This window comes from Electrophorus electricus, chromosome 25 (genome assembly GCF_041902795.1).
Source record: "Electrophorus electricus isolate QZ-2024a chromosome 25, ASM4190279v1, whole genome shotgun sequence".
Lineage (NCBI taxonomy): Eukaryota > Metazoa > Chordata > Actinopteri > Gymnotiformes > Gymnotidae > Electrophorus > Electrophorus electricus.
The window spans coordinates 7,273,561-7,287,100 of NC_137521.1; the positions used below are offsets into that span (position 1 = coordinate 7,273,561).

The 13,540-nt window shown below is 47.7% G+C and overlaps 1 protein-coding gene across 6 annotated transcripts in view; it reads left to right on the plus strand.

Moving 5' to 3' along the window:
• Window positions 1–13,540, plus strand: part of bcar3 (BCAR3 adaptor protein, NSP family member) — a 52,096-nt gene that overhangs the window by 16,472 nt on the left and 22,084 nt on the right. For 2 of the 6 annotated variants that reach the window (XM_081707968.1, XM_081707971.1), the window contains 2 exons: window positions 6,206–6,521; window positions 12,213–12,252. In XM_081707968.1, coding sequence (XP_081564094.1) covers window positions 6,206–6,521; window positions 12,213–12,252 — 356 coding nt within the window. Of the gene's footprint in view, window positions 1–723; window positions 1,122–2,575; window positions 3,774–6,205; window positions 6,522–12,212; window positions 12,253–13,540 lie in introns of those variants that run through there. The other 4 variants (XM_081707969.1, XM_081707970.1, XM_081707972.1 and 1 more) reach the window with 4 other exon arrangements.

Sequence of the window (13,540 nt, forward strand, 5' to 3'; positions counted from 1 at the left end):
CTTATAGGGATCCTTCTTAAGCCCAGATTTCCGGTTTTCTGTCAGCCATATACAGTCAACAGCCACTAACATTTAAACTCATTCCTATTTTGCTAAGCCCATGTTTCGCAGCCACAGTAAAACCTGCTGATTAGGCTGGGAACATTAAGGTTTCAGAGTCTAGATAGAATCAGTCTAGCCCAAGTCTTAGGACCTCACAAGGAGTCAAAACCAAAGCATGCTGTCTTATGCTCCCCCCCACCCCAAACAAAGTCGCCGTCTGCCTTGTGTGGACAGGAAGGAATCGCTGAGCTGTTTGTTATCGTCCTTCAGACAATGAGGAGGAATCTGAAGACAAAGAGAGGGAAAAGCACACATTTCACTGACAACAGCAGCACATTGCCCCTGCCCCGCCAAGTCCAGCTCAGAGGTTTGACGTAGGCTCTCTCCTCGCTCCCACTGGCCGCTCACGCTACACAAACTGGCAGTGACGTTAGAAGGTCTGAGAAGTGGAAGCTGTCTTAACTTTAAACAGCCTTCTTTAAAGACTGTCTAACAGTAGCAATGGTGTGATGAATGACAGAGTGTGAAACTGTGTACAGCTGAATAGAGATTGAGTTGGAAGGCAGTGATCGGAGAGAGAGAGAGAGAGAGAGAGAGAGAGAGAGAGAGAGAGAGAGAGAGAGAGAGAGAGAGAGAGAACGGGAGAGGCTTGGGGTAGGGGCCGGCCAGTCGGCTGGGTGTGGGAGACGACTCGAAGTTCTGCCTGGTAAAGAGGGTGTGTCTGGGAAATCCTAAATCACTCCCCTGAGGGGAACCAAAGAGTGAGGGAGTGAGACAGAGAGAGAGAGAGAGAGAGAGAGAGAGAGAGAGAGAGAGAGAGAGAGAGAGAGAGGGATCGTAAGACTCCTGCAGAGAAAATCTCCTGCAGTTCATAGAGGGAAGCCAGTGACAGTGGAGCAGGTCTGTTCCCAAGGAAGCAGAGAACTGTTGTCACTGGACACACCAGTTATTCATCACTGGGAACCTGTTCACTGGATCACCATGCCTGCCTCAGAGCTGTGAGCTACGTTTAATCCCTGCCAGGAGAAGGGAGAACTATCTGTGTGTTTGCCAGGACACTCCGATCTACTTTCAGACAGGTAAACCTCAGAGCCAAGTATGTTTTATTCCAAAGATGTACATGTTTTATTTGATTTCTTTCAGTTAGGGATGTAATACATGTTTCTAACTTTCTTTTATTAGAGGACAGAAAAATGTGTGCACAGAGATTTGATCAGATATTATGATTTATATTGTGGATAGACAAAAGTAACAGTACAAACTAACTAAACAAAGTATATGCCAATTTAAATTGTTTGATGAACAGAAACAGTGCATTATAATCTGCCACTGTGCTGTAACAATATGCTTGTATCTCTGTCTGCGTAAAAAAGGTCCTGCGTGAGGGCTCTGTGTGTGTGCGCGTGTTGCTTTTAAGAGTGGCAGACTCTGCTGAGAGCTGTGATGGGCTGTGGGTCGGACCACAGCAGCACAGGGGGTGCGTCTCTTCTCATACCCCCCAAAAGGAAAGGTCCACAACACGTATTGTTCCTTTTTGTGTGTGTGTGTGTGCCAATAATTTGCTCGTCAAGACTTGCTGCTGGAGACTTGGGCATGATGCTAAAAGAAGGGGACATCTCTGCTTCCAGAATCTAATTCTGTCTGTCCACTTCCCCCAGTGTGCGCTTAGCCGTGGCGTGTGTTGTGATCAAAAAAACAGATGCGCTGCGTGTGATCTCAGCAGGGGCACCTAAAATGGCTGCTTTCTGCAGGGCCGTCGAGGCACTGCAATGGGCGTGCGGTGCGTTTGCAAACCTGCGTGTTCTTTTGCGTATCCGCCACTGATGAGACTGATCGGGCAACTTTCCTAAATCAGGTCATGAAGACGCTCAAGCTGTGATTTGTGGCCATCAACTTTTGTGGCTCTGTGTTATAGGAGCAGAAAAAGCCATGGGGGCAATTGTGGTGTTTGGGCCAGAAGGCCTGATGTATGGCTGCCCATATGTCCTGCTTTGGGTTCGCAGGAGAGCAGTGGAGATGAACGCAACATTCCTGTGTTGTCTCCTCATAAAACGCAGCACTAGGGAAATTAGAATCTATGTCTGTGGCTACTTCATTCTTAGAAATGGTGGTGCTTGTGACTAGCAGACCGGACCACAGATGAGAGGCTTCTAGAATACACAGAGTGGACACAAATCAATTAGAATGTCCTATTAGACCAAATCACCGTTTAACAAACAGAGAGAAATGCAAATTATAGTGTAGAGGTTTGTTTTTAGGATCTCTTAGGTGTTCTTATTGACCTTTGGACTGTTCCATTAGAACTATAGAAGGCCTTCTCTTTACCCTCTCTCATGGGCCACTGTGCTGAGGGCTCTTTAAACCCACACACTCACCAGGGCTTTTGTTCCCAGTAAGCAGGTTTGAATTAATTAAAGGGCAACTGCATTATTCACGAGATTCCCACCAGCTCCCGTGGGGGGTGGGTAGGGGGTGGGTGGGCTGTGAGAATCCAACCATGAGAATAGTTAGCTCGTTGTTTTGAAAGCCACAGAACATTCGCTTCTCTTATGTATTTAACCTTTCACTGCAAGCTCGTACGCGTTGGTGAATGTCTCCGTGTGCTCTGAGAGCTATAACCCAGCGATGGTCCGTTATTGTAGCTAATACAGTTCCTACATCAGCCTCTAATACTCTTACATAAGTGTTTCCAGCTAATCTGCCTTAAAGTACCTTAGAAGGGGTGCATAGTGGGTTATTAAAAACAAAGACCTGAGCAGCCTGAGGGGCAGGAGTGGGGCCAGTTCAACAAAAGTGTTCATGTGAAGTAAGGAGAAGCTCCAACAGAGATTACAACCGTGGATTTCCTAGAAAACAAAAGAGCCTTAACTCTCACTTAGATGACAGAATGTCAGAAGCAGAATCAGGCAGAGAGAAAGACGCTCTGTGTGTGTGTGTAATGTAGAGAATGATGTGAGGGGCAAACAGCTGCTGCTCAAACGTGAGAGTTGAGAAAGAGAATGAGACAGAGGGGAGAGGGAGCGAGAGACAGCCACTTATTACAAAAGAGAAATTGTAATTGCTGTTGTACTGACTGTGTGTCTAATGACTGTGACACACACAGGCTGTGTGAAGGACAGAGTGAACTGCGCCATGGCACAGAGTTAATATTAGAAAGAAAAATGAGTTAAAAAAAACATTTAAGGTGGGGTCATTACGTTGGGGAAATTTAATAGCATTGCAAATCCGAAATAAACAGGATAAAAGACAGATTTACCTTGCATTTTGCATATTCATGACCTCTGGCTAGGGAAAGTTAACCATTAACTGTCTGTGAGGTGTAATCCTGTAAAACCTTTGTATTCCGTAAGGGTCACCAGCAGTCTTCCTTCCACACACAGTGTTCCTGGTGCACACTCCAGCCCCCCAGTGCCCCCAGGCCGGGAGCAGGGCATACCAGCCTGTAGTTATATAAAGCACCGAGTGCATGCCAGCGGAGAAATGAGGGCACGGTCTAAGTGCGCGGGGTGCTGAGAGGTTCACATACGGAGCATGAATAGGAGGGATCGACGGACCTGCAGAGCAGCATTTCGGGAGAAGATTTACGGACAGACGCCGCAGGGCTTCCGTCTGCTTCGGCTGTGGGATGCAGTGTTCCAACACTGACCTGTGAACTCAAGATTAGGCTGAAGGGTGGGGACCTCTCCCCTTACTCACCTCTCTTTATCACTGTGCTGGACGTTCCGGCGTGGGTGAGTAACGTGGCAAGACTCTCTGGCTCGCGTACCCATCATGCTTAGCAACAAGATGGGGGCTGTTTATCTGATGTTTATATTTTTTCTATCACTATCACGCTGTTATATGAAAGCTCGACCTCGTCGCCTGCTGTTTTTTGAGCTCAGTTCATTCTGCTTTCTGAACTGGGGAGGCTGGTGTTCGTCCTGGAATGTCCTGTGTGGGCAGAGATCCGGTTCAGATCCGGCCCTGTCGCCTGCCCTCTGGGCCATGCGAGCCATACCTGAGGTGTGGAAGAGCGGAGAAGCCTAGGGCAGGCAGTTTCCATGATAATCGCTCAGTGGTGCGGGATCTGTGGCTGGTAATGCCTGCTACCCGATCAGCACCACATGAAAAGCAGTAAGAGTGAATGGGGTGTCGCATTTCAAGGCTGTGGATGGTGCGCAGGTGCTCCAGGTGTGGCACACCATGGTGTAAACACACAGCTCAAGCACGCAGGGCTGCAGTGGGTCCAGGGTCGAACTGTAGACACCCATTAACCCGTTACACTCCGAGGAGCCATTGGAGACTCCAGCCACTCATTCCTCACTCTTATGCCTTATTTTCAATGAAGTTGCTGTTTTGCAGTAGATAGTGAAGTATATGTTAAGCTCACATTTTAAGAGGTTGAACATGGTGAAGGTCACAGAGATCTTCCATGAGCCATTACACACAGGATGGGTATGGAGGGGGCGTGCATCCGGAGGGCTCTGTAACATGATGTGTGGAGTGCGGTGAGCTCAGGTGAGGTGAGTTCAGCATGCAGACTCACACACCCTGGAATGGCTTCGTCAGGCTTCACCCACAACCTCCTGTGTTGGTGAGAAACATTTGCCAGCGAGCACCAGAGCGTCAGGGTTGTTGCTTAGATACAGGGGAATAACAGTCAACTGGAATGGGTTTTGGTGGACTATTGTAGTCTCCGCGTGGAATCTTCCCCTTTGGCTGGAATGAGATCATAACTTGAGAGGAGAAGGTGTCGTGGTTTGAGATCGAGTTTCACACGCACACACACACACACACACACACACACACACACACACACACACACACACACACACACACACACACACACACTCACTCACACACACACACACACACACACACACACACACACACACACACACACACACACACATACTCCACAAAGAGACAAAGGGCACAGATAGCAGGGCCGGCACTGCTATGTATATGCTTGCATGTGTAGGATGATTATGCTTAATGGGATCAGCACTCACACTGGGCCTGTGAAATCACACACCGGCAACCACATCAATAGGCACCAACACTGATGATGCTATTAATTAGCATTGGCAAGGGCACTGTTCTTAATATTGAGGTGTTGTGATTCCTATTTAGGAGAGGCTGAAAACAAAACAAACAAATGATATATATATATATATATATATATTATATTCTGATTCTGAACCCACCCTCATATATATATATATGAGAGAGAGAGAGAAAGAGAGAGAGATAGAGAGAGAGAGAGAGAGAGAGAGAGAGAGAGAGAGAGAGTGAGGGTGGGTACAGAATCCTGGAAAAGAAAGAAAAGAAAAGAAAAGAAAATTAAATTCTATAGCTGACAGGTTGATATAGATTGTCTGAGAGTGCACTTTAATTACAAGAGCACTCAGCCCACGTGGATAAACCAGGGGTTAACTAGATCCTTTACAGGAAGGCAAACAAAAACAATGTGTCCACATTGTTAGTCCTTGTAAATCCAGATATGTGTAAGACACTTGTGGTTTGACATGCAAGAACAAGTGAAGAGATGGTATCAAACGGAGAGTGCAGGCCTCAGAGCCACTGTGTCTGTCCCATGTCTGGTGGGAAGCAGATGAAGGCACTTTTATGCCAGGTAGTGGGGCCACAGGCAGCCTGTGGAATGCTGGGGTAAACAGTTTTTACAGAGAGCAGCAAGAGACTCTTATCTGCTGCTCACGTGGTCAGAAAGCAGGTTCCTTCTTACTGGTAGTCATATCTATCAGAGCCCCCCTCTCCCTCAGCCAGGACATAGATATGTAATCATAGCAGAGGATAATTTGTACTTTTGTTTGGTATTTCTGCTTGGGCGTATGAAACACAGTGCTGGTATGTTCATATTGCGCCATGGGACAGACATGGACATGGGCTCATCCTTCAACACTGGCCTCCCACAGAACACCTGTGGAAATGGCATCTAGCTCCATGCCAGCTTACTCACACTTACCCAGACCCAGCTCATATGACCCCTAACCCGCCACGTATAACCCAAGCCCAGATATAACCCAAGCCCAGTAACCGTGCTGGACTGAGAGGTGTGAGCTCTGTCTTTGTCAGAGCTGCGTAGAGGAAGTAAATGATCAGTGCTTCTGGTTTGATTATGTGACGATCATCTTCAATCCTCTGTGCCCTCAACTCTCCACAGAGCTGAGGATGATGGCAGAGGGGAGGTTCGCCAGCCTGCCCAGGAACCTGCACGTAGGGCACCAGTGCCCACTGGCCTCCTCCATGGACCTGCTGAGCCCAGGAGGGCCTCCGGCGCCCCGCCCCAGCTACCACGCTGCCTCCATCCATGGCACCTTGCCCCGTAGGAAGAAGGGAGGAGGCATTGGTTCGGCCAGGCCGTGCGGCACGCCAACGCTCCACGCCCGCTCCTACCTGCCTTCCTCCCCGCTCCTACACAACGTCATCGAGGAGCACCAGCCTCTGCACACAGCCAGGGACGAGCCAATGGCTCACAGGTGAACAACCCGAGCCCACCCGGCCAGCAGCGCACGCACCCACTACGCAATGCCTCACTAGGGGTAGAATGGTGCACGCTTGCCTACTGGGTGCAGAGTCTTGCTGATATTACCATGAGGTGGTTTTTACTTTTTCCACGTTTCTCCAGTCTCCCCATGCAAACTCAGTCACCTCATTGGCGTCCTCACGTTTACGCCCACACAAACAAGTCAGCTGCTTCATGCAGAGTCAGTCAGTTACCCTTCTTGATATTGTTCTCGAGTACTGCCAAGATCCTGGTTCTGTTATTAGAGAGAGTTTGGATGTAGGCCAGCTTCTCCCGCTGAAGGCCTGACTGGGAAGCTGCGGACCTGCTCACCTTCATTCACTCCTTGTTTAAAAAAAAAAAGAATGACTTCATATGCTCTGCCCACTGGTCAACCATGGTCATCATTTTTATGTTCCTCATTTTAAAGCTTGTAAACATTTTCAGTGGGTGAATCGGTTGACGTTTGGCTTTCAACCACTAAGCAATGTACCAGCCAAAAACGGAACGGCTGGTTTTATAATAAGGATGTTTGTCTAATGGTCGCACTTAAATAGATAGCAGGAACTGCAACTATTCATCTCTCCCAGCCGCTGGGTTTTCTGTACTGATGATCAACAGGAGCGCGTGATGGTCAACACAACGTGGCATATGTCAGAATGAGCAATCATGTGCAATTACACACGTTGTGCCTTTCCCTTCTCCACTGACATCCTGGTGAAAACAAGCAAAGCATTCCTGTCCTGTCAGTCTCACTGCAGACATTCAGAACAAACAAAAATTAAAAAAACATGAAATTACAGTGATGATATTGATTTACTATGTGAGTTTCACTTGCTCCAGACAATTTGAGGCTTTGCCTGTCAGCCTGTTGTGTTGGCTTTCCTAAAGCGTTGGTGTTTAGAGGCCAACCTAACTGCTCCTGCTCACCTTTTATTGCCTGGATACAGTAACCATGCCACCTGAAATAATCTCAAATTAGACGTCAGCACTAGCCTGTACTGGCCAGTCATCAATCCTGGCATTCTAACCTCCTGTTCTCTCTTACTATCTCACTGTCTACCAACTGTCTCTCATCAGTCTCCTTGTCTTTCCTTACGCTTTGTACCCCTGTTTCTGTGTATATTATGATATATACGTTTTATTATTATTATTATTATTTTAATTCGGCCATCTAGCTGTGTCTCTGACCACTTGTCTCCATTTACATCCTCAGGCCTGTCTGTCTCTCCTGTCTCACTGATTTTTATCACAATGGGTCAACAAAGCAGTACTGTTTGGATCTGTCCTGTTTAATCAGGTCATCTTTCTCTGATAGTATCTCTGCCTCACCAGAGAAGCCCTGGCCAAGGGAGCAATACTCTCCACAACCCAGAATATCTGTGCCTGCACGATGAGACTACTTTAAAGGAACAACATCGTATTGGTGTGGATGCTGGAGCCAAATTCTTGTTCTTCATTCTCTTTTTTTGAACTCTATTCAGAAAAACAAAACAAAAACTCTCCCTTTCTATTGGTGGTTATTAATAATGTGATGCCTACAAGCTCTGTTGTGGCACTACAAACGTTTTCTAGAGAAGTATGATGCACACACAAAAAGTGTTTATCATTACCTTATAAATAACATCCCGGTGTGGTGTTATGGGCCATCGGCTCTCACACTCCTGCAGCAGACAAACAATACACACTGCAGGTAACATATCACCTACTTAATAGCTGCTCATATTACAAGGCTGGATGCTAAACGGTGGCCCAGATTTTAAGTCCGGTAGTTTGTTATACAAACTCAACCCTCTTTGTAGACATGCACCAGAGAAATGGCTCGCACTATGTGAAAGCGTGTGCGGCGTTGTAATGCGTAGGTGTGTGTTTGGGGCGGCCAAGGACGAGAGCATCTGTCCCCCTGACATTTGGAAGGTTACCTAATAGTGGTCTACTATTTCACTGCCAGTGAAAGCAGAAAAAGGTAAAAAATGACTGTGGCAGACAAAAGAGCTACGCCCAGCCCATCACTCAGCACGCAGTGATCTCCCCCGGAACTCATCGCCATAGCAACACAGTGCTGCCACTCGGCAGGATATGCGGAAGCGCGGATGAGGCAGACCACAGTGTCTGTGTGCACATGGGAGGGAGAGGAGAGAGAGAAACAAATCTGGTGGAGTTTTAGAGAAGAACGGATCTTTCAGAAGAGCAGATCAGAATAACATCCTTTTAAAATTAAATCAAAGTATTTTGATTTAAGCCAGATATTTGCATAGAACCTCTGTGAGAGTAAATGTGGATTAATAAGGAGGCATACAGCAGTTTGCCTGGCTTCCCGGAGCTGTGACCCGGTCGGGTGTGCCACCTGTCTGACCGGCGAGCTGCAGGTGAGTGACTGCTAGAGTTAGCCCAGAGGGTGCACTGAGCTCTCAGCGCCGGGCACAAGGCCGGCATGGTGACTGCGTGCAGCTGCAGTGAGCCAGTGTAGGTGGGTCTGAAAAACACAGCTCTGTGCTGGAGTGACCTCATTGTTTACTGCAGGCTCAGAGACTCCTCTAAGAAAAAAACCCAACAAAACAAAAACCAAGAGGGGCCATTCTAACCTACATGTTGTGCAGCTCACGTGGGCTGCTTGGATTTACCTGCATTTGGAAAACAGCTGTTCCTACACACACACACACATGCACACGCGCACACACACATATGCACACAATACACATGTACACATATATGAGGTTAGTAGAGGTAAAGACAAAGATTTACAGTTTTATATGGAGGTGAGATAACTGCTGGAGAGACCAAGGCAAGGTAAAGAGAGATGAAAGAGGTAACGGACAGGCAGAAGTGCCAGAGAGCACGCATGTAGTGAGACTGATTTATGCTTCAAGACGGTGAAACGGAAGAGGGAGAGTGCAGTGCTAAAACGAACCATCTGAAAAGCAGCAATGATCAAGAAAGTGTGTATGTGCATGTGGCTAAGGGAGAGATGGAGGCTAGTGGCAGAAGAGACCCATGGCACTGAGTACTGAGACACGCTTCTTCCTAAGACCTGCTGCGTGTGTGCACGCGCGCGCGTGATCTACCTGGGCCAGGCAGTCTATGGGCAGATAACAGCTGATTAAACATCCGCTCGGCCCTAGCTGTTGATAGAAGCCTGTGTGTGATCAGCGCAGTAGGTGCGTCATCACGGCTCCTTCGCTCGGAACAGCTCGATTTTTCTCGCCTCGCCAGCATCCTCCACAAACAGCTGTGATAAGTCCAGGCAAACATCACGACAACATGCTGACACAGCCAAGGCAGCCTTCTGGAAGTGTTTCATGTTGCTATAACAGCTTTATGTTCATTTTATTCATAGTTCATTATGAATTGGCTTTGCTTTTTTACAACCTGTCCCCTGTGATTTTTACATTATGCATAATCATTATTGTTGCTCTCTGTACTGAAAAGGGGGTAATTTGGAGGTTTTCCGTCAGCCGCATTGATCTGAAGTGTAAACAAATCTATTTAATTATCAGCTTTGTGAGTTCTCTCTTGCTTGTTCTCGCCATCTTCTCAAGCGTGCACACACAGACGCACGCACACACACACAGACGCATACATACAGACAATCACACAGGTGGATTCAGTTGTTATAGCTGCTTCTTGACCTGCTGAGATTGTATCAAGAAACAGAGAATAATAAAGGGATTGTTCTGATTAAGACCCAGACATACACTGCCCAGTGTCTATGTCTTCTGTGTGTGTGTGTGTGTGTGTGTAAGGGCTCTCAACTCCAGCTTTGTGTATGGCTGATTTGAGGCTTATTGCATGCAAAGTGTCTTGGATGCTGGGGACTAGCGTGTACTGAGATCCAGCAATAGCCTGACCTCCCCTCCATGACATGTGAGACCCTCCCTGCTGCGGTCTGCTCGGGACCAGGGCGGTCCGGAGGAACTTGGCCACTCGGTCCGGGACACAATGACCACAATGCAGCTGTGGCTTGGCAGAGCAGAAGGAGCAGAGGGAGATGGATCGGTGTTCTCTCAGGGACCTGCAGGCCCTCTCCGGGACACGGTTTAGCTTGGACGAGCCCACAGTGAGCTCCTTCTCCTGCTGGGTTCTTAAGGCAAGGGTCAATAAGTGCTTAGAAACTTTCAGCAAGTAACGTTTTCATCCAGAAGCAGTAAATGAAGGCTAGCTCCCTCTAACACATTTGCCGTAAGAAACATGGACAATATATGCACTTTATGGATGTGTTATGTAAAAGCATAATCATCTTAGGGTGGCAAAGTAACAGACAAAGTAATGCATAAGCAGCTAGAAGAAGGATTTGGGGATTCCAGCTGTAATGCATTTAGGGATTCTTATTTAAATCAAGTCTCCCTGAAAGCTGCTACAAGTGTCCAGCGAGATGCCAGTTGAGTTTAATCACACTGGAAATGAAATAAAAATGACAATGCGTAGAATGTTTTGTAGCATCAGTGGAAAAAATGCAGCCATCTCCAGGACTATCTGAAGGTAGCTGCGTAAGTCCAGTAAGTTTTATAGGGGCCGTGCATCTGTGGAGCTTCTCCACTGAACACAAGCCTACTTCCCTCGAGGGTGAGAGACATGCAATCACACACCCTACTGGAAATCAAGACAAAGATGTGAGAGAGAGAGAGAGAGAGAGAGAGAGAGAGAGAGAGAGAGAGAGAGTGAGAGAGTGTGTGTGTGGGAGAGAAAGAAAGAGAGAGGGAGGGAGTCATAAAGAGTGAAAGAAAGGCAGGGCTTTTTTTTTTTATTTAAAAGATGAGATGAAAGTTGGCTGGCTGGGGTCAGGCGAGGCCGCGGCAGGCGTGGGCGAGGGCGGAGGAGACGGAGCTAAATGGAGACGGGGCTGAGCAGAGTTCAGGGATGAGCGCTCTCCTCCACCACACCCACTGCTCCTCTCCTCTCTGTGCGTCCCGCGTCCCGTGGTGAGCGAAAAAGTGTCGCGCCCAACAGGACTGAACGAGGCCCGTTGCCGCAGGTAGCGTGAGTCATATATCCAATATATCTCACAAACGCCGGACGGGGTCGGATTTATGGAAATATGGCTTTATCTTCTTGCAGATATTGTACTGTATGGTGTATGGATACAGGGTTGTGAAGGTTGGGTTTGTGAGAAATTTCATCAGTAGCCTTAGTGCGCCAATCAGGACTCTACGTTTTGTTTTGTTTTTTTCCACCCATTTAAATGTTTTCAACGCCTAATTTTCGGAATCTGAGAGAATTTCAAATGGAGTCCGAAAAAGTGAGTGAGAGAGAATAGAGTGGAACAGAAAGAAATGGAGAGAGAGAGAGGGATACCAGGGGAGGGATGACTAACTGAACCCGAGCCTTCAAGACATTTATCATTGTTGGTGCGCTCCCTTCATGTGCGTGCTGTTCTCCTCATGGCTTCATCTCATTCTTCATAAGGCATTTCCTCTAGTTTTCCTGATACGATCTATAATCTGCAGTGCTGTGTGAACGTCTGGGTGGGTGGGTGGGGGGGGGGGGTTAACCTCACATGGCTGTGTAAAGTACATTGAGGTTGGAAGCACTGGCTGGAGAGAATTAGTCTGCCTCGGTCAAAGACCCAGAACACACAGGCCAGGAGAGAGTCGTACTGGTAGCCAGACAGACAGGAGAGGTGACTGTGAATGTGTTCACTAAAGAGAGTTCCGTCTCTTTGCCGCAGGGACGCTGGAAGCATGGATCCCACCATGGAGTATGTTAAGGTAAGACCCCACCTTTCTCTGTTTGCATGTGTGGTGTGTCTGCATGTGTGCCAGCGCTGATCTTTGTGCAACATGGCTGATGATGTTAGATGCCACAGGGTGAAGTGGTTGAAGGCAGGCCTGACTCTCTGGGCTGGGCAGAGCCAGGTGTTTATGGTCATGCTCATTCCTCCAGCTCTCTGCCACTACAAGGCGTGAGCTCAGTGTGACAGAGCAGGGCTGAGCTCTCTATGGGGAGCCTGCAGCTCTCACACACGCAATATGGAGCTTCTGTTTCTTCTTAAATGGTTCTGGAAATGTAGTTACATGGATTGCAGTTTATATGGCCATTGGCTTGTGAACAGGTTTACACAGCTATTCCAATGGATTGCCTGTTCTGAGTGGCTTTGGTACAGCGTGGCTTGATCCGGGCCTAATTCGGATATAAAGAAAAGCTTTTCTCTTGTACAACAGTGCTGAGCAGGGACTTCTTGCCTGCAGGGTTGGGAAGCAGACTTGTGATAAGGTTCACAGAAGTCCCCCTCCAAAGCCCTAGAGAACTGCTACTGAAGCACAGGAAACTCTAGAGGCAGAGTTTACACAAACAAAATCAGATCAGCTCCATTTGAAATCACATCAATTTTAGAGAATACTGAGAACATCCTTTTTAAAAACAGCAGCTTCATCAACTATGGTTCCTCTTTGAGTTTAGAAAGCTGCACCACAATTGTACCCACACCCAATGCACACATATGGACACCAGAGTGTTTAATCTAATTATGCTGTTGTGAAGGGTTGCCATTATTCCTGGTAACCTTGTTGTGCAGAGTTGGGTGAGGAGTGTTATTTCTCCAAATGGGCTTGGGGCGGGGCTGTGGGTGTACTGGCTGGATCAGGTTTTCTAGGGGGCCCACCTGCAGCAGTGCACAGCGATGAGGGCTGTCAGACTCTCAGTTCACCCTGTCGGCACACATTCTGTTCTCCCAGGCAGCCAACCCCCTCACACACACACACACACACACACACACACACACACACACACACACACACACACACACACACACACACACACACACACACAGACACACGCGCACTCCAAGAACTGATCATGCAAGGGCTCACGGGTTTTTGCAAAGAGTAAACCATTCACCTCAATCTACCTCATACATACAATACAGCCTAAAATAAACAGTAATGCGCGTGCACACACACACACACAGTTACTCAATGAGTGCATGCCATTCACAACTTTGCAGAAGTGAGCATTGATTCAGAAAGATGACTGAGTGGAACAGAATCTGAATCTCCT